Source organism: Mus caroli, chromosome 7 (assembly GCF_900094665.2).
Source record: "Mus caroli chromosome 7, CAROLI_EIJ_v1.1, whole genome shotgun sequence".
NCBI classification, from domain to species: domain Eukaryota; kingdom Metazoa; phylum Chordata; class Mammalia; order Rodentia; family Muridae; genus Mus; species Mus caroli.
This window is the reverse complement of record NC_034576.1, coordinates 104070532-104088489: the sequence shown is the minus strand read 5'-3', so window position 1 is coordinate 104088489 and position 17958 is coordinate 104070532. Positions and strand designations below refer to the sequence as shown.

Sequence of the window (17958 nt, the reverse complement as noted above, 5' to 3'; positions counted from 1 at the left end):
CTTCTCCAGGAAGTCCTTCCTCCTTCAGGCTCCCTACCCCTAACTCTGGGCTCCTCCCATCCCAAGCAACCTAAAGTACCAAGTGTATCCCTCCCTTCTGGCACTGGCTCCAGTTTTAGGAATCCTTGAGACAACAGAACCTTCTGCCCTGCCCCCCACCCCCAACACTGTAGTCACGAAGGTTGAGTCTCAATCCTGCAGGGATGTGACCTCACCCCAAGGGAAAGCACTCTACAGTGTCAGATAGTGCTGGCTACGGGAGCGAGCGCTCACAAGAGGGGAGAACAGGCTGAGAGCATGAGGAAAGCTGAGGAGACTCTAATGTCAGGCAGGGAAAGCAGAGAGCAGAGGCTCAGGCTGCATTCTGTAGGCATTGGGCGAAGGGCTCCTCTCATGTCCTAGAGCCCAGGAGATCAAAGCAAAGCACCTCTACTGTGCTGTCTTACAACACATCACTAGTTGCAGGCCAGAGGCAGGGCTGAGTGGTCCAGCTGGCAGAAGAACAAAGCCAGATCCAGGAATATCACTGGGAGGGGAAGGAGGGGAGGGAGGGAGGAAGTGTTGCAGGTGTAGGGAGGGTTAGGAGGTGTTTCACAGACCCTGCTCAAAATTTGCAACTATGAGTGGTCCATGACTGCACCCTAGTGGCCAAATGCAGCTCCCCTCTAGCTAATCCCTAAACCAGAGTAATGACAGTGCCAGACCAGCAGAGGGCACCTCTAGTTGTACCCTCGTCCTTGCTCTCTGGGCTTGGTGGACAGTAGATCAAATTCAGAGAAGCAGCTCTTGGGCACATAAGCCCTCTAGCCATGTCCTGCCTGGAGGACATGATAATTTGGCTTGGAGCAGCTCCCTGAAGATAGGACAAAGTGATGGGGACCTTAGCTTTGCAACAGGTTAGTAGAGCTCGAGGATCGTGTGCTGTCTCCTGGCAAACACCCGGGACACACATCCAGATGTACATCCAGGTCCCCACTGGGGGCGGGGGGGGATGTCACAGATGGCACAGGTACCCCAGCCTTGTCCAGCTCTGCTCTGCCCCTTTCGAGGCTAAGGACAGGACACCAGCAAGTCTGCTCACTAGGCCTTTGAGATAGGGTGGTAATGAGACTCCAGAGAAGGCAGAATGCTTGGCACTTTCCCAGAAGTCTCCAGTCTGTCTTTCAGTAGCTGGTGACCTCTGTAGGTCAGCACTTCCCTCTGAAGGCGATGCCCTGTGATGTGAGAGGCAGACTCCACTCTGGAAGCATACGCATGGTACCCAGGGTGAAGCCCCCTTCACAGTCCTCCAAAGCTTGCGGTATGCACTGTGGCCTCGTGTCTCCAGCAGGGGTTCTGAGTAGCTGTGCCGGGGCACTAACACAGATCTAGGCCCCAGCTCAGATGGTTGCAGGGACCGGGGCTCAGACTAGCTGGGGTCTGCCTTGTCCTGAATCAGAAATTCCATAGCCTGGATGTACAGTGGCACAGTAAGTACAGGGCCAGGCCAGGCCTCTGCCAGGACAGTGGAGGGTAAATAGCTCAGTAAACATGCAGAGGGTAGACTCAGGCTCCTGGCTTCAAAGCCCCAGCATTCACCTCTGGGCTTCACAGCCAACTGTACCCTTAGCCTAGGACACCAGTGCCCACAAACCATCACAGGCCTCAGCACCATAGGGTAAAATATACAGATATATTTATATTATCAAAAAGTATCCAAAGTGGGGAAGGGATAGCAGACAGCCACAGCCTGGGCCTCCCTGCCAGCACACACCAGAAGAGGGCTGATGTCCCCAAGTCCAGATGTCACCCTGCAGAAGCTTCCCACGAGCTCCCTTGTAGACACCCCGATAGTACGTTCAGAGTGTCACCCTTTCCATTTGGGAGCCTGTGGGAAGGGGGTGGGCTCCCTCCCAGCGGGGCCCCAAACCCTTCTCCTGCACAGCTCCTGATTTCTGTCCATCTTTCCAATTCCACGGATTCAAAGAGTGTGACCCTGGGTAAGCAAGCCAGGTCAAGAGCATTGCTTGCCTGGAGGAAAAGGAAGGGTCCCTTCTGGGAAATCCCCATTGCCAGCCCATTCCTGCCCAGCCAAGGAGCCTGTGCTGCAGTCAGGATGTGGGATGTGGGTATGGCTTCCCCGTGTGTTCTGTTGGCTCACACCAAACACGCAGAGCACGAGGGCGTCTGAACAGGAAAGCTTCCTGGTGGCAGTGATGGTGTCCCAGAGTCAGAACGACTCCTGTGCTCAGACATGGCGGAGGAGCTGTAGGGAGCATAGAAGCCCAGATCCTATAAGTGCTTTGTGAAAGTAAAAAGGAGCAGCCAGCAATGGAGTGGATGCCAAAATATCAGCAGCTGGGGTTCCCAAGGCTAGACAAAAGGGGCCCCAGAAACCTAGGGAAGAGACTAGATGGGCTGTCAGAGAAATCAGTGAAGTGCAGGCAGGCATCCAGCCAGGTCCCACCCAGCCTTGCCCACATGGACCAGAGACACTTACGGAAAGGGGGTCAGCAGTGAAGGCTGCCACACTCCGGCGCATTTCATTTTCACTGCCTCGTAGCGGGATCAGCGATACACTGCCCATCCGGACCTCAGGCACTGCCCGGGACACTCGAGAGGGCTCAGAGGGCCACACCAGGCCATCGTGCTAGGGAACGACCAGGAAAGGCGTGCTAGGGTCTGGGCCACAGCTCAGCTTGCAGGATCAAGTTCCACCCACCCCTTCTCAGAAAAGCCTCCAGCTAGGATCTGAGCTGACGCCTTCAGCTTTGATCGAGGCTGATATGAGAAGCAGCTGTTCGCAGATGACCCTAGCCCAGCCCAGCCCAGCCAACTAGATTACTCAAGATCCACAAACCTCCCTAAGAACTCAGCATCAGGAAAATGAAAGGCACTGTGCCTCCTCTTCCCAGCAACCAAGAACTACAGAATCCACCCTGTTCTCATCTCGTCCTTGTCCACCAGGAAGCTCGGCGTTAGAAGGACGTAACAGCAGCAGGAACAGAGCCCAGAGCCCTGGTAGTTTTGAATTCCTTCTCCCTACACAGTTCTGAACTCTGCTGAACATCTGTTCTAACTCATGTGTTTCATGTCTAACCAGTCTCTGGCGTGACTTCTCCGTGGGTGTGGCCCTTCAGGCTCTGTTCCCTGTACACTGGTGCTGAGGGAGCTGAGCGATCCCCTTCAGGCTCAATCCTACATGCTGCTCGGACTCACTTGAAACTCAAGGTCAACCTCTTGACCATGGTCTCAAGGTTCTTACAATCAGAGCCAACTTCTGGCACTGATGGCTTCTCCCCTTGCAAGTGGTGAATGTGGTGGCTTGAATGGGAATGACACTCATATGTTTGAATACTTGGTCCCCCGCTTGGTGGAACTGTTTGGGAAGGATTAGGAGGTGTGGCCTTGTTGGAGGAAGTGTGGCACTGGAGCATGAGGCTTTTAAGTTTCAAAAGCTCTTGTCATTTCCATCTCTCTCTCTCCTCTCTCTCTCCTTCTCTCCCTTCCTCCTTCTCTCTTTCTCCTTCTTTCCCTCCCTCTTTCTCTCTCCCTCCTCTCCCCATCCCTCCCTCCCTCTCTCTCCCTCCTCTCCCCATCCCTCCCTCCCTCCTCTTCCCATCTCTCCTTCTCTCCCTCTCTCTCCCTTCCTCTCTCCCTCTCCTTCTCTCCATCCCTTGCTCACTCTCCCTCTCTCCTTCTCCCCCTCCCCATCCCCCTCTCTCTTTCTCTCCCTCTTTCCCTCCCTCCTCTCCCTCCCTCCTTTCCTCTCCCTCCCTCCTCTCCTCATCCCTCCCTCTCCCCCTCCCTCTAGCTCCCTTCCTCTCTCTCTCACTCCTCTCCCTCCTTCCCTCTCTTTCTCTCTCCTCTCCCTCCCTTCCCCTCTCACTCCCTCTCTCCTTCTCCCCCTCTCTTTCTCTCCCTCTCCCTCCCTCCCTCCTCTTCCCATTCCTCACTCCCTCTCTCCTTCTCCCCCTCTTTCTCTCCCTCTCCCTTCCTCCCTCCTCTTCCCATTCCTCCCTCCCTCCTCTTCCCATTCCTCCCTCTCTCCCTTCCTCTCTCTCTTCTCTCTCTCCATCTCTCCCTCCCTCTCTCCTTCTCCCCTCTCCCCACGATGATGATCACGGACTCTAACACTGTGGAACCATGAACACAAAAATCAAATTCTGTCTTTCATAAGCAGCCTTCCTTTTCTTTGGATATGCTGTTTCCTCTTCCTGGAAGCCACTCCGCACCAGGTGAATATCCCTGTGCCAAGACCTAATTCCTCTGCCACCATTTCTCTGCTGCTGTCCCCACTCTCCATGGTGGAGCCTCTAGAGAAGCCCCCTGCAGCTGGTACCTGCACAGAGAGGAAGGTGGCAAACCACTCTCGAAGTTCCATCTGAGTGTCACAGCAGAGGTACCTGCAGAAGGCACAGATCGGGTTGCCACTGAGGGCCTTGGAGAGCGAGCATTCTGCCTCCCTGTCTCCTCATAGGTCGAGAGGGAGGCCCCGATCCTGCCTGTCTCCCTCTGGGGCCCGGGCTTACCACTGCTGCTTCTCGTGCTTTTCTGTCTCATGCACCACCGTGAAGCCCCAGCTGCAGGGAGAGCCAGAGAAGGGGTCACTTTGTACTTGCAAAGATTTGTGGGACAGAGCCTAGAAGCCTGGGCAGGGAAGGGCCAAAGCTTCCCCCAGTGCAGCACACTAGGGCCCGTGTCCTTCTCTCCCCACCTGAACGCAGGGCCTGAGCTGGGGGTGGTACGTGTGTCTAACATTGCCTGAGTTACTGAGTTCTACCTTCACCACTGAAGAACAACAACAAAAATAACCATCCAACTGTGCTGATGTCTGCCCAAGCCCACCCAAGAACCAGAGGTAGGCTGGCACAGCCAGCAGATGAGAAAGTTAGCAAATCAAGTCACATGACTGCGGTGCCTAACAGTCACAGTGGCATGCATTGCTTTTCGACTTGCTAAGAGAGACCGCTTAATAAGAGTGCTTGCTCTGCAAGCATGAGGTTCTAAGTTCAAATCCCTAGCAACCACATAAAAAGCTGTGCATGACCGTGGGTGCCTGTAACCCTAGCACTGGAGAGCAGAGACAGGCAGGTGGACTCCCAAAGCACACTGACCAGACACCTATAGCTGAAACAGTGAGCTTCAGTGACACCCTGCCTCAAGAGAATAAGGCAGAGAGTGACAGAGGAAGACACCCTAAGTCCTGCTCTGGCTTCCACATGAGCACACACAGGTACATGCACCCAGACACTCACTGGCCTGCACCACACACACATAAAACACACCAACCCCCCAAATCATAAACTCCCTCTCACTGCTATCTGGACAGCTCAAGGAGACACTGAGCCCTGAGCCCCAAGCCCTACTATAGCACCCCAAACTCAGGAAGCTCAGGGGTTACCTGAAAGACTGTACTTCTAAGGTATGTCTCGGTGATGCTACTAGCCGAGAGGACCCCGACTATAAAACCACTACACTATCCCCTATAAAGCTCTGAACCCCGGCTGTGCCTTCCTGCCAGTTCTTGACCCCACAGGTCCTAGCCATAGGCCTGGCACCTCAGGCCTGGCTTACCAAGTAGGTGGCCGCAGTTTCTTCTTTACACCCAGGTAGACTTTGAGGCTCTTGACAGGCCACTCCTTCTCAGGCCGGTGACTCTGGGGGATGGGGGGAGACACTTCCATCGGTCAGAAGTAGCTCTTCCACTGGCATACTGCCCTCCCCCGTCCCCAACGCCCAGGCATTCTGGAACAGGACTCCTCCTCCAGGAAGCCTTCTCACCAAAGCCCTCCCTGTTCATTGTCCAGCCAAAAATGACAGTAGCATCAGACAGTCAACCCTCAGTCCCCAAAGATGACACTCCAGCTGGGAGCTCCAGGGCAATGATTCCCAGACCCTGCTGCTTGTCAAACTGGAGACTCAGGTTGGAAGTCACGGGTCTGATTTCCCCCCCACAGCACACGGGGGCAGGCCCAGGCTTGTGAGAGTGCCTTCAAGGTTGTCCACTAGGGTCTGCATTTGTCTCAGTCACTCATCATGCTCCCTTCCCCTGCCCGTGGAGGCTCCAGGGTTGACTGTGTGAATGGAAGCTCGGGGACTAGCCATCACTAGCATTTGGCCCCATCAGAAGGCTAATGGCTGACACTGAAGCTTGCATGGTGTTCTGCATGATAGGCCAGAGGGAGAAAGTCCCAATGGTCTAAGGCAGGAAGCAAGAGACCCATAGACCAGGGTGGGGAACCAGACTGTTGACATGTTTGCCTGGCCCTCACCTCTGCATATATGGGTCTGGGCTTGGTGGGAGCAGGCTGGCTCGAAGGCAGAGGGGACACGAGCAATGACCCTCAAGGAAGAAACTGTTTGAAGGTTAATGAACTTCTTCCAGTTGTGGGAGCCATTTGCTTAGCTTCCTCCCCTTACCAGGCTCCCCTGGACCCATCAGAGGTACCAGAGAGGATGGTAGGGGAGGGAGATGTACTTACAACTGCAACTGAGGCTCCAAAACCAAACCCTCCCCACCTTGGTCCCCACCATTGCTCCCAGCCACCCCAGGCATGGCTCCTCAACAGGAGAAGAAAGGATAATCTGTCTCAGAACTAGAGGATCCTTCTGTGTCACCCCAGGGATGTGGGCCAGAGAACGTGTCAAGATCTAAGGCCTGGTGGATATGGTGGATGAAGGAGCCCCAACTCTTCAAACAGAGCACCTCACCCAACAATCACAACATGTCCCAAACAGCCTAGACCACTGGCTGCAGAACGGGGATCAAGATATCAAGATGTGGGATGGACAATAAAGCTAAGGTTGGGGGGCGGGCGGGACAGGGTGTGGGCAGAACACCGAAAGGAAGACCTCACACACACACACACACACACACACACACACACACATGTGCACACACATACACACGTGCGCACACATACACACGTGCACACATGCACACACACATGCACACACATACACACACACAAACACACACACACACACATCAGGCAGAGTCAAGGCTGAGGCACTGAAAAAGTCAGCCTGCACACTAGGACACGGGAGAAGGGATGGAAGATAGACAGGACAGGACGCAGGGAGAACAGAGGCCCCTGCAAAGACAATGGAATGGGGAAGGGCTGGAAGAAGTCAGGCAGAAAGTCCTGGGCAGTCCCTGTCAGGGCAGGAGACTGGTGGACAGTGTGGGGGAAGGGGAGGCAGAAACACAGAGAAGAGACTAACTCCTATAGGAACTATATTTTCAAGCAGCTCGGGGTTCTGGTACCCTGATGTCCAAGGAATAAAATTTATGCTCAGTGTTCAGGTACCTCATGCTAGTACCACAATTTTTCTAGAATATGCCTTTCATACACGCTCCAGAGTCTTAAACAGCAGGAGGTGTTGGAATGGGGACTGAGAGGCCACAGAGCCTCCTTGGTATGAGACTATCCTAATTTCAAATATTCTTTCCTGCGGCCCCATAAGCCAACTGATGTCAGAATCATCAACACTTCAGTGGCCTCAAGATGACAGCTTTGCCTGCTAACAGTTGGCAGCTTTCCTGCTCTACCCTGGAGCTCTAAACTGCCAGGACACCAGAGAGAGGACAAACCCTAACACTGGCCTCCATCCTAGCCTGCCATGAGCAAAGTAGCCTTGGGAAAGTCCCTGGGCCCTTTCTCACCTTGGAAAGATAACTTCCTGCTCTGAGAGAAGTAGGGACAAGTGCTAAGCCCTGCTCAGTAAGCATCAGACCTCCTCTCCATGCCTAGCACCTGCCTTTTGGGGTGCCTCAGGTGCCCTCCTTCCTTTCTGCCCATACAGGTAGCCTCACTCTGCTCCGTGAGTCTAAGGAAGCGCCTCTAGAAGGAGGACCAGGGGGGAGAAAATTCTAGAAGCAGGCTCAGAAGTGAGTGAGAGATCCACAGGAGGAAGGACAAACGGGAGTGCCTGCCAGGAGTCCAGGCAGCATTAACAGAGGTAGAATGCACAAAGAAACGGAAATGGGGATGCTGCTCCCTCCATCTGATCTTCCATGGCAGCCAGCAAGATCTGTTCAGACATGCTCAGGAGATACAAGAGGCAAAAAAGGGCTGGAGACCACGACGGGGTCACTGAAGGACCTCACGCTAGAACACCGTGCTTGGCATCGAGCCTCCACTGCTCTCCTGCAGAACCATCTACACTCTGTGTGCCCTGTGGCAAAAGTGGTACCCACAGGGTACCACAGACAGTGCTTCTCAGCTGAACCTGAGCCAGAGGCAACCTCCAGACATTAGAGCCAGGCTGGGCAGCCCTGAGAGGCACATGGAAGGTCGGTCTCTCAGGAGTGGCCAAGGAAGGCTGGGCCACCAGCTAGGGAGGCTGGGAAAGCACAGCCACCCCTGAGAGAGAATGTCTCACAGCCTTGTGTCCCAACAGGAGGACAGCCCCAGCACTCTGTCTAGGTTTGGAAGGTGGGGAGCTCTGACAGTAAGAGGAGATGAACCAGTCCTAACCCACACTTGGGTCTCTAATACTGCCTCCAAAACTTCTCTGAGCACTACGAAAAATTCCAGCATCACACCAACAAGGGACCCTATATTGAGAAAAAGATCTTGGTTTAGGGTCAGGGTAGGGGTCAGTGACTTGGTAGGAAAACAGGGAGCCATGCCTGGAGAGAACTGGGAGCCCTGATGGTGTCTTCAAGCTCTACCCTGCTCGCCTGGCCCCAGGTAGTGTAAGGAAGGCAGCTGGCAGCTGGCCCACAGCTACTCACGGTCTCAGGGGCCCCGCTCCACGGCCTCTGGCTCTGTTTGATAGAGGAGCAGGGTTATGGAGGGCATCATCCCACTCTAGAGCCAGGACAGATTGTGTAGTGGTGTGAAGGGCAAGGGAGAGGGGGGTGGCAGGGCATCTGTGTGCAGAAGAATGGAGTGCCAAGGAGTGTGGTCTAGGAGACCACTGGGCATGGGGGTAGAGTAGGTTAGGAGGGCTGTGTCCTAGGACGGGGCAGAGCAGGCTTGGGCACAACTCGGAATAGATGCCATGGAACAGACACATTCTTATGAGAGTGTGATAAACCACAGGCACAGGGAAGCATGGGAGCGTGTGTGTGATGTCCTGGCCTCACGTAAGGCCTCACATGGATAGAGGCTTTGAGTGGCTACTCAGGGTCCCAGCAGGAGAATATATCATGGTGCTGCCGAGACCCTCGGACAGGGACCTCGCTCCTGCAGACCAAGGACGATGCTTGTATGTGAGTGTCTGAGCACAAAGGAGAATCTAATGTCCATCACAGGGCTTACCCGAACCTCCTTGTAGAGCCGTAGGCAGCTGCTGTTGAGAATGAAGTAACGATCGTGGAAGCCACCCGAAGGTAGCCCCAGACCCAGGAGGCTGCGGTCTTCACGGAACTTCATCATACCATGCTTGGTGTCACCCACACGGCTGGCTAAGGGAGGACCAGAGTGGGCATGGGCGACACTGCCCAACCTACAGACTCCAGTGCCCCACCTCATGTCCCAGCCTCCCCATGGAAGCCCCCCAGTTTCCTCCACCTGACCTGCTCTGTCCTGGCGCCACCAGGTCCCACCCTGCTTGTAGATGGAGGTACCTATCCACCCCACGTCCCCTTACCCGAAACACCACTTACCCAAGTACAACAGCATGGCCTCCATGGACTGGCACTTCTTCACCACCAGATGGCTGTCTATGCCCAGCCCATGCACAATGGGCAGCACCTTCTCTGCAAAGTGCAGCGGGCGCTCTGTGGAGAGGCCACACCACTGTCACTGGGTCCACACCGCTCAGTACCACCAAGGGCAAGCAAATGGACACATGTCACCTACACAGCTCAGCGTCCACTAGCATGGTGACACACCACCATCATGATCACCCTTCCTATAAGCTAGCTTCTGACTTGTCATACCTGCTCATAGCCAAAACTAAGGCTATATTGTCACTCATGTGTCCCCAACAAACACTGCCTGTGCTCAGATTAGAGATACTCTGGCTCCTTCCACACTTGTGGGTCAAATCTGTACTTGTCCCGCACAGTCTGACCGTCAAATGGCCTCTAGCATGTACTCTACCTGTCAAACTTACTCAATCTAGCACAAACATCATCTTCCCAAAGCCCTGTTACCAGCCCTCCCACGGCCCCGCAGCCCCACCAGGCCCTGGGTGGCTGACTCCACCTCCAATCCCACCCTGGGTTTCCTCGGGCCGTGGAAGGCCCAGCCTGGTGCTGGAGCTGGTCTTGTTTCTGGGATCACTTGTCCTGTCTTTACCAAGTAGCCCTTACTCTTCCTCACAGCAGGCTAAGGCACTCCAAAGCCATCAGCCCTGCATAGTGTAGGGCAGGCATGTGGACCACGCCACCAGAGGAACTGGCATGGACTGGGTGAGGCAGAGGGTGTCCAAACCCCGGAAATCTCAAAAAACTGATACTAGAATCTCATCCTGAGACTGCCTAACTCCTTCCCTGTTTTCGTGCCTGTCTCAGAGCTTGTAACCAAGCGACCCCCAATCAGGTGGTCACAGGCAGTCAGTCAATCATATAACAGCACCTGGACCACCTCTCCAGGCTAACGAGGCATCTTAGTATCTTAGCTCTCAGCCAGTGACTTTTTCGCATCCTGGATATTCTCACCCCCCCAAACTATATAACACTTGGTTCACCCCCAAATAAAGTTCAGATGCACCCCCCAATAAAAAAAATAGAAATAAGCTAAGATCATCTTAGAGAGCTACTTCATTAAAGATGGTCGGAGAAGGCCTGCATCTAAATGAGCCTTAACACTAAGATCTTCGAAGAAGCTCCACCCTAACTCACTCCCAACCAGGCCAACATCCTGCTCAGCCCAGACTGCTCATCTGACACTCCGAAGGGAAGAGGCAGACTGCAGACCCCACCTGTTCTGGACTTCACCCTGTCCTCTCCGAGCCAGTGTACTGTTGGTATCTGGATACTCCGAGAGAAAAGGCAGAACCCAGGACCATATCATAGGCTCTGCTGACAGCGTGGGCCTTTCCTTTAAAGCAGTTAGCTAACACCAAGGGAGTTGTCTATTTCCTAGAGTGATCATGGTATGAACATCTCTGTCCCTTACTAGACTAACCACTGCCTGGGCCCTCAGTCTAGCAACTGACACTCAACAAAAACAGCTGACGCTTGCATCAACAACATCCCTACCTCTCATCTCAACATGGCTCCCTTAACCATAAAAGGCTCCAATTGGCCACTCACCACCACAGCCAGGCTCCCCCATCACAGCCACCTGCTTGCATGATCACTATCCACCACCCTCTTCACCGCAATAGTATCATTCTACAATCCTGTCATTGAATTCAGCATTGTCCCTTCTGCAAGCAACACCATTCTGACACCTGGCTGGCACTGTCACCCAGACCTGTCAGCTGCCAGTCACCACCAGCATGGAGACCACAATTTTCATCCATGAGCCAGCAAAAAGTGTCATCTAGAAACTCTGGCTCCCAAAGGCAGGGAGCAGGAGAAATGATGGTTGGGCTAAAGGCAGCCCATGGCCACCTACCTGCCTCCTCCTTCTCGTTGACCTCAAAGCAAGTCCAGTAGTCCTTCTCCCTGATGCTCACATTGCGGCGGTCCAGGATCTCCAGCGTAAGCTCCTCTGCAGTCATGGATGCTGGGATCTGCACAGACCCACAAGATCAGCCAGTCCCAAATGCATCTCCAGCTTCTGTTTGGCCACAATCTCCTGTAATTTGGTCCCCAAACCCATTCCTCATCAGGTCCTCTGAACCCCGAGATGCAAAGAGGTCTTTGGGGAACCTCACACATCTCTAAGTGACTATGTCTGCCCTGGTACAGCCTGGCTCAACAGCCCCCACCTTAACATGCTGTTCAGTCTCCACCTTCTTCTCCTCCAGGTAGACTGTGCAGATGAAGTCACCAGCATGCTGCAGGAGAGATGGGGCTCAGCTACAGGTCTGGGAGCAGAGCTGGAAACCAGCCCAAGCCTTCCCAAACCCTGGACTGCACCTGGGTCCCACTGGCAGTGCCAGCCACTCGCATCTTCACGATGGCCGTGACTTCCTCCCTCTGCTTCCTCAGCTCCTCCTCGTCCACCTGGGGAGGGTCAGATGTCACTGCCATCTGAGAGGCTTAGCCTTGCCCACCCCTCCCCTCGCCCCCGATCCCAGCTGGGACGCACACTGAACACCACCACGTAGTGGTTGATGAGGTCTTCCACCACCTTGCCGGCCTTGTAGTCCTGCCCGTCTGTCTGGAAGAGTGTAGGCCCGAACACGATAGCCAGGTTGTGTGTGTTCATTTGGTTTGTGTCTGAGAAGCACTGTACACTGGAAAGACAGGTAACTGATAATTAAAGAGCCTGGCCCAGAGCTTCCCAGCCACCTCCCTAGTTCTCATCAGGCGCAAGAGGGACTGAGGTCAAAGAGGACAGAGTAGACCGCACTTTAAGGAGTGAAAGGGACACATTTCACATCCTGGCAAGGTACAGAACTGGGGAGCAAGATTTGGCCTCAGTAACTTGGTCCAAACCTGACAAAGACCCCATTCTTCCCTTTACCCTGAAGGACATAAGCTAAGATATAACATCCAAGACCAGAGCAATCATTGGGTGGTCCCCAGGCTCACCTGTTTCCCAGGAGAGGGCAGTGAGCCAGGTTGAGAGTAGAAGAACCTCCCCCCCTCCCCCGCCCCATCTCCCCAGAGCCTCACTCTGGCACGGCCCTCACCAGTACAGATGGCTGATAAGGGCCTTCACAGTGGCCCGGTTGACAGGGGGCAGATGCACCAAGAGCTCTCGATACCTGGAGATCTTTTCTTCCTCATCCTCGATCTCTGGGTGTGTGTGGGGGGAGATGGACTGGGTTAGAAACTGGCCACCAATGCCCCCTCCCAACAGCCTTGCCTCTCAGGATGGAGGCATCATTCACAGACACCTATTAGGACAGGAAGTGCTCCACTCTCCACCTCTGAGCATCTCCCTCTCTATAGTGACTAGAGGACCCAGAAGCAGAGTAGGCGGAGGAGCTGGGGCAAGCCTTGCCCAGGGTACAATGGGGACATCCTGAGGTAGGTAGGGTGGACAGGGCTGGATGCAGGCAGCAGGACCCACCAGAGGCCTCCAGCCAGGCCAGGCGCTGCGCACGTGTGAAGAGCCCATCCGGCAGGTCCCTGAGGAAGCGTTTGAGTGCAGAGGAGACGTCGTCCACGTGCTGTTCTCCCTCCTTTAGGTGCACAGAGCGTGCGTCCTGCCGGAGGCTGTCTAGCAGTCTCTGAGTCTTGGAGGTCTGACCACACTTTCGATAGATACCCTCTGAGGTCAAGCCTGGGGAAGGAGTTATACCACTTTTTAGAGGGATCCTGGGCACTGGGGTCTGGGTATCACTAGAGAAGAGGGGGGCTGGGACTTGAAGGCTGGGCTCACCACACTGCGTGATGTAGTCTACACAGCGGTACACAATCACTGGAATGTCCGAGTCCCCAAGCTGTTGTTCTGATAGTGTGTCTCCCAAGCTGGCTGCTGCTTTCTGGATGACCCCTAGCCAAGCCATGAAGTCCAGCCGCCGCTCACCCTGGATGTACAGTGTCCTGGAGCAGAGATAGTCACTGTCCCACCTGCCTGCCCCTGTATCCCACCTGCCCTCAGGCTTCTCCAGGATCCTCAGAGAAGCCAAGGCTCACCTCCTCCGCTCCACCAGCACCAGCACTTGGTTCTCGCTGTCTCCTTGGATAGCTATGGAGGGGTCAGGCCAAGGTGAGGCCCAGGCCTTATTCATGACCCATACACTGCTCCCTCCTGAGGCCGTCTGGGTCTCACCCTTAGATTCCACCCACCAACCTAAAGGGCTGCTGAGATGTACTTCAAAGACAGAAGAGGATATGGAGGGGAGGCTGGATCATCTGCTCAGGCCATAACAGAACTCAGACTTCCAGACAAGGGCTAGGGGATTAGGGGGTGGGGGTGGGGGAGCGGGGCTGGGACAAGGGATCCTAGAGATTGGGGAACCAAGCAAAGGCCCACATACAAAGCTCTTGCAGTCTCCGGAGCTGCAGTGGCTCTTCCCAGGGCCCCTCTGGGAAGACAGCCCGGAGCTCAGAGCCAGTCAAGGCAAACCAGCCTTCCTGAGCCTGCTGAAGGCTCAGGCCAGCTTTACAGGGTAGGCGCCCAAGACGTTCAAAGTCCCGGGCTAGCAGGTCCTCAGCCAGGGGAGGCACGAAAGCCTAGTTGGGGGAAATAGTGGAGAGAGCATGTAAGCACAGCACAGCCTGCTGGAGACACCCTGTGGGCAAGGGCTCTTTTCCCTCTAACTACTTCCTCCTTCCCAAGGCACAGCATAGCACAGTGACAGAGGACTTTGGGACCATGTCCTCTGTACCCACTTGGATGTGTCCTCTGTGTTCCCAGTGTCCACATACTTCACCATCTGCTACAGCCCTGGATATGCCATAGCGTCTAGACTCAGCCTGTCTGTCCCACTCCCACAGGAACAACAGAGCACTGGTACACTCGGGTCCTCCGGGCCCTGGGCACTGATCCTCAGAAGGTATTGAGAGCTCATCAAATGAGCCAATGAGGAATGAAGCCCCAGGCTCTCAAAGTACAAGAGGGCTCTTGGCTCTTCTCTCTAAGGCAGCCCTCTCTTCTGTAGCCTCCCTGCCTTCCCATCTAGCCTAATTGCACACCTACAAACGATGACCCCCCCCTCCCCCCGCCCAAAAACATGCTCCTCATAACAAATATCCATTAGGTACCAGAGGGCTGCAGTCTGCATTGCCGTTGATCTGAGAAGTCTGTCCTGAGTCTGTTATACCCACTCCTGGCTTCTTCTCCACCAGAGATGGAAGAACTGGAGTTCATGGGGTTCAGCCAGAGGGCCCACCCTGCCTCTATCACATGCCTGCCCTCCTAACCCAGGCAGGCCTACCTTGGCAATGCACTTGACCCACTCGTGAGCCAGCTCTGCATTCTCCAGCCCAAACAGGTACAGCCGTTCTCCCTCTGTGTACACCTCAAAGGTGTGCTCAAAGCTGCAAATATACAAATCAGGATTCACTCATCCAGCACAGCCCGCCCCTCCTCCCCCATTAATTCTCTACTCCTTGCCCTGATTCCTAAGAGGTGGACGAGCAGCTTTGGGCTGCAGCCTCATGAGCTAAGGTCAATGTTTACAGTCTCTTTGTTGTGTGGACCTGAGAAGGTCCTGTCCTTCTCTGGGCCTATGTCCCTGTCTTCTCAATCAGACACTGGACTTCCTAGCACTGGTAGTTTGTGGTTATGGCTAGGGGTGCTCACCCATGGGTGTCCAGAGGGGAAACGGCTAGGCATACTATCTCGCTGGCCCGAATCTCCCCATTGGGTGTCACTGCCCGTTCGTTCTCATAGTAGCTCAGGACCCCATCACTCAGGACACACCAGCGCCGGCTGAACTCTGTGGAGAAGTTAGACAGAGGAACCATGAAGAAAGCCCCAGGCTGGCTGAAAAGCACTCCTGCCATTTCCCTGGGTCTCTGCTCCCACCCAACCTATAAGCTCTTCATTTTAACTCACCACTGACCTGAGTATTCCTGCAGCTGCAGCCCTCTATACCTAGTCCCCAACTCTCCCCTATAGCCGATATGAACTTTTGGTCTCCAGCTTGGGGGCCAGGAACGACTGAGTCTTGACCCCACTTCTCTTTAAATCCAATCCTGATGTCCCCAATCATCAGGGCAACCTGTGTCTCTCAGCCTAGGTCTGCCTCTGTCTGTCTCTTTGGCTACTCTTAGCTTCTTCCCCTGCTGCTCCTTCTACCTACAGTTCCAGTTGTACAGGAAGCCTTGGGAGCTGTGGTGGTTTGAATATGCTTGGCCCAGGGAGTGGCACTATTAGGAGGTGTGGCCTTGTTGGAGTGGGTGTGTCACTGTGGGTGTGGGCTTTAAGACCTTCATCTTAGCTGCTTCTGCTAGCAGCCTTCAGATGCAGATGTAGAGCTCTCAGCTCCTCCTGCACCATGCCTGACTGCAGGCTGCCATGTTCCCACCTTGATGATAATGAACTGAACCTCTGAACCTATAAGCCAGCCCCAATTCAATGTTGTCCTTATAAGCGTTGCCTTAGTCATGGTGTCCCTTCACAGCAGTAAAACCCTAACTAAGACATAGGCCCACCCTGTGCCCGGTCTCCTTTGCCAGATATACTCCTCACTCTATAGTCTGCCTCCTCCTACAATGGCTCTGAAGATACACAAGATCCCCAGTAGAACCAGAAATGGGAATCTGGACCATGAAAGGTAAGAGAGCAGAGAACCAAAGCCAGGCAGGCGAATGTAGCTTACGGCACCAGCCTCACAGTGGCTTAGAGCTTCCTGGCACTCAGGGTGAAAAGGATGACTCAGAGGGGTTCCATAAATGACATCATCAGGCAGAGGGAACTGACCAGGAGCAGCAGAGGGCTACACCATCTTGGAGTTAGAGAGTACTGTCAGAGAGAGTATCTGGGGGACTCCAAGAAGGGGTTCTGAGAGAGGCTGTAAGCAGTGGGCATTCTGCTCCTCCAGCTTGCTGTCCCTCATCCTGTCCGTGAGAACCATGTGACTCCAAGGCTGTCCTCAAGGATGTGCTCTGAGAAGCACACTAGCCTGCTGAGGTCTTCTTCATTCTGCAGATGTATGCTAAGTTACCAGTGGGTACCAGTCCACCCCAGGTGCTAGGGCTACAATAGGTACCAGGTACCATGTATACAGAGGTATACAATAAAGGACAACTGAGCCGGCTATAGTGGCACTACCTATAATTTCAGCTACTTGGAAAGACTGAGACAAGAGGGAAACTTGAGCCCAGGAGTTCAATGTCAGGCTCTGGGTAGCAAAAAGACTTTATCTTGGAGGAAAAAAATAAGAATGAAAATCAGATGGAACAGTAAGAGAAAAAGTAGTATTGGGGGTGACAGGGGGCACAGAGTGGCTGGGAAAGACATGATATCCCCAAAGACATGAGCTTTTAAGGGATATTTGGGGAAAGCATTTGGAGCAGAGAGCAGCATATGCAGATCCCTGGTGGGGGTAGGTTAATCTGGCTTGTGTGACAAAGTCAGAGCTGGGGCAGAATCCAGGGAGGGGAGTCTGCCGGATAGGAAGGTAGGTAGCTCTTGGGTGATGTGTAAGGACTGTAGGCTGAACTTGGAGGCAGGGAGTAAATGGAAGGCAACTGAGATCTGAGAGGGATGGCACTCAAGTTCAAGTCCTCAAACCGCCTTCCATCCACATCTGGAATATGCCAGCTGCTCAGCACAAGGCCACACCCAACGGGGGCTCCATACGGACTTCACACTCCCCGGTGGTGCCATCCCCATGTCCCACCCCAATTAGCCCATTTCTCAAGCGCTCACTGTATTCAAGAGACCATATCCAAGACTTTCCAAGTGGCTCTGCCAGAGTCCACTTGGCACCCTCAGGTCCTCCAGCAGGACCAGCCCTAGTTTGCTGGCCCTGCAGCCAGGCTGACACACACCATAGGCCTGGATGGGTAAGATGCTGTACTCACCTTCCCGGGCACGGCGGTCCTGCAGAGGCTTGCCGGCAGAAGCAGTTTTGTACAGGAAGCCGCTGTGGCTCACAGTTGGCAGGGTAACGGAGTAGTGCTTTTCCAAGGGCTTCACTGAGTCCAACCGAGGGACCTCTTTGGAGTGGAAGAAAGAATGGTAGTGGCATGCTGGGTGTCCAGGAGGTGCTCTCTCCAGATGCCCCCTGGGGCAAAGTACCTAGGTTCATGGTCACAGCCCTGTTTCCTCAGCTCCCTACCAGCACCGTCAAGCTCCTACTGCTACCTTCAGGGTTTTGAAAAGCCACATCTCAACCTCTGCTCACCAGTGGGAACGTCACTCCATTCTCAGGGCCCAGCTCCAACCCTACCCATCTTAAGAAGGCTCCATGAAGCCGGGCGTGGTGGCGCACGCCTTTAATCCCAGCACTCGGGAGGCAGAGGCAGGCGGATTTCTGAGTTCGAGGCCAGCCTGGTCTACA

The 17958-nt window shown here is 54.4% G+C and overlaps 1 protein-coding gene across 6 annotated transcripts in view; it reads right to left on the bottom strand.

The window, feature by feature from the left end:
* Positions 1-1651: 1651 nt before the first annotated feature.
* The window catches only part of Arap1 (ArfGAP with RhoGAP domain, ankyrin repeat and PH domain 1), a 65023-nt gene continuing 48716 nt past the window's right edge, over positions 1652-17958 (bottom strand). For 5 of the 6 annotated variants that reach the window (XM_021168915.2, XM_029480092.1, XM_021168918.1 and 2 more), the window contains 19 exons: positions 17480-17614; positions 15252-15387; positions 14884-14986; positions 13984-14179; positions 13640-13691; positions 13383-13546; positions 13071-13283; positions 12688-12793; positions 12141-12288; positions 11969-12055; positions 11818-11886; positions 11502-11619; positions 9599-9712; positions 9252-9397; positions 5557-5639; positions 4512-4562; positions 4322-4385; positions 2480-2629; positions 1652-2245 (listed from right to left, as the gene is read on the bottom strand). In XM_021168915.2, the coding sequence (XP_021024574.1) occupies positions 2228-2245; positions 2480-2629; positions 4322-4385; positions 4512-4562; positions 5557-5639; positions 9252-9397; positions 9599-9712; positions 11502-11619; positions 11818-11886; positions 11969-12055; positions 12141-12288; positions 12688-12793; positions 13071-13283; positions 13383-13546; positions 13640-13691; positions 13984-14179; positions 14884-14986; positions 15252-15387; positions 17480-17614 (2153 nt within the window). In that variant the 3' untranslated portion in view covers positions 1652-2227. Of the gene's footprint in view, positions 2246-2479; positions 2630-4321; positions 4386-4511; positions 4563-5556; positions 5640-8722; positions 8756-9251; positions 9398-9598; positions 9713-11501; positions 11620-11817; positions 11887-11968; positions 12056-12140; positions 12289-12687; positions 12794-13070; positions 13284-13382; positions 13547-13639; positions 13692-13983; positions 14180-14883; positions 14987-15251; positions 15388-17479; positions 17615-17958 lie in introns of all 6 variants that reach the window. The other variant, XM_021168919.2, reaches the window with a different exon arrangement.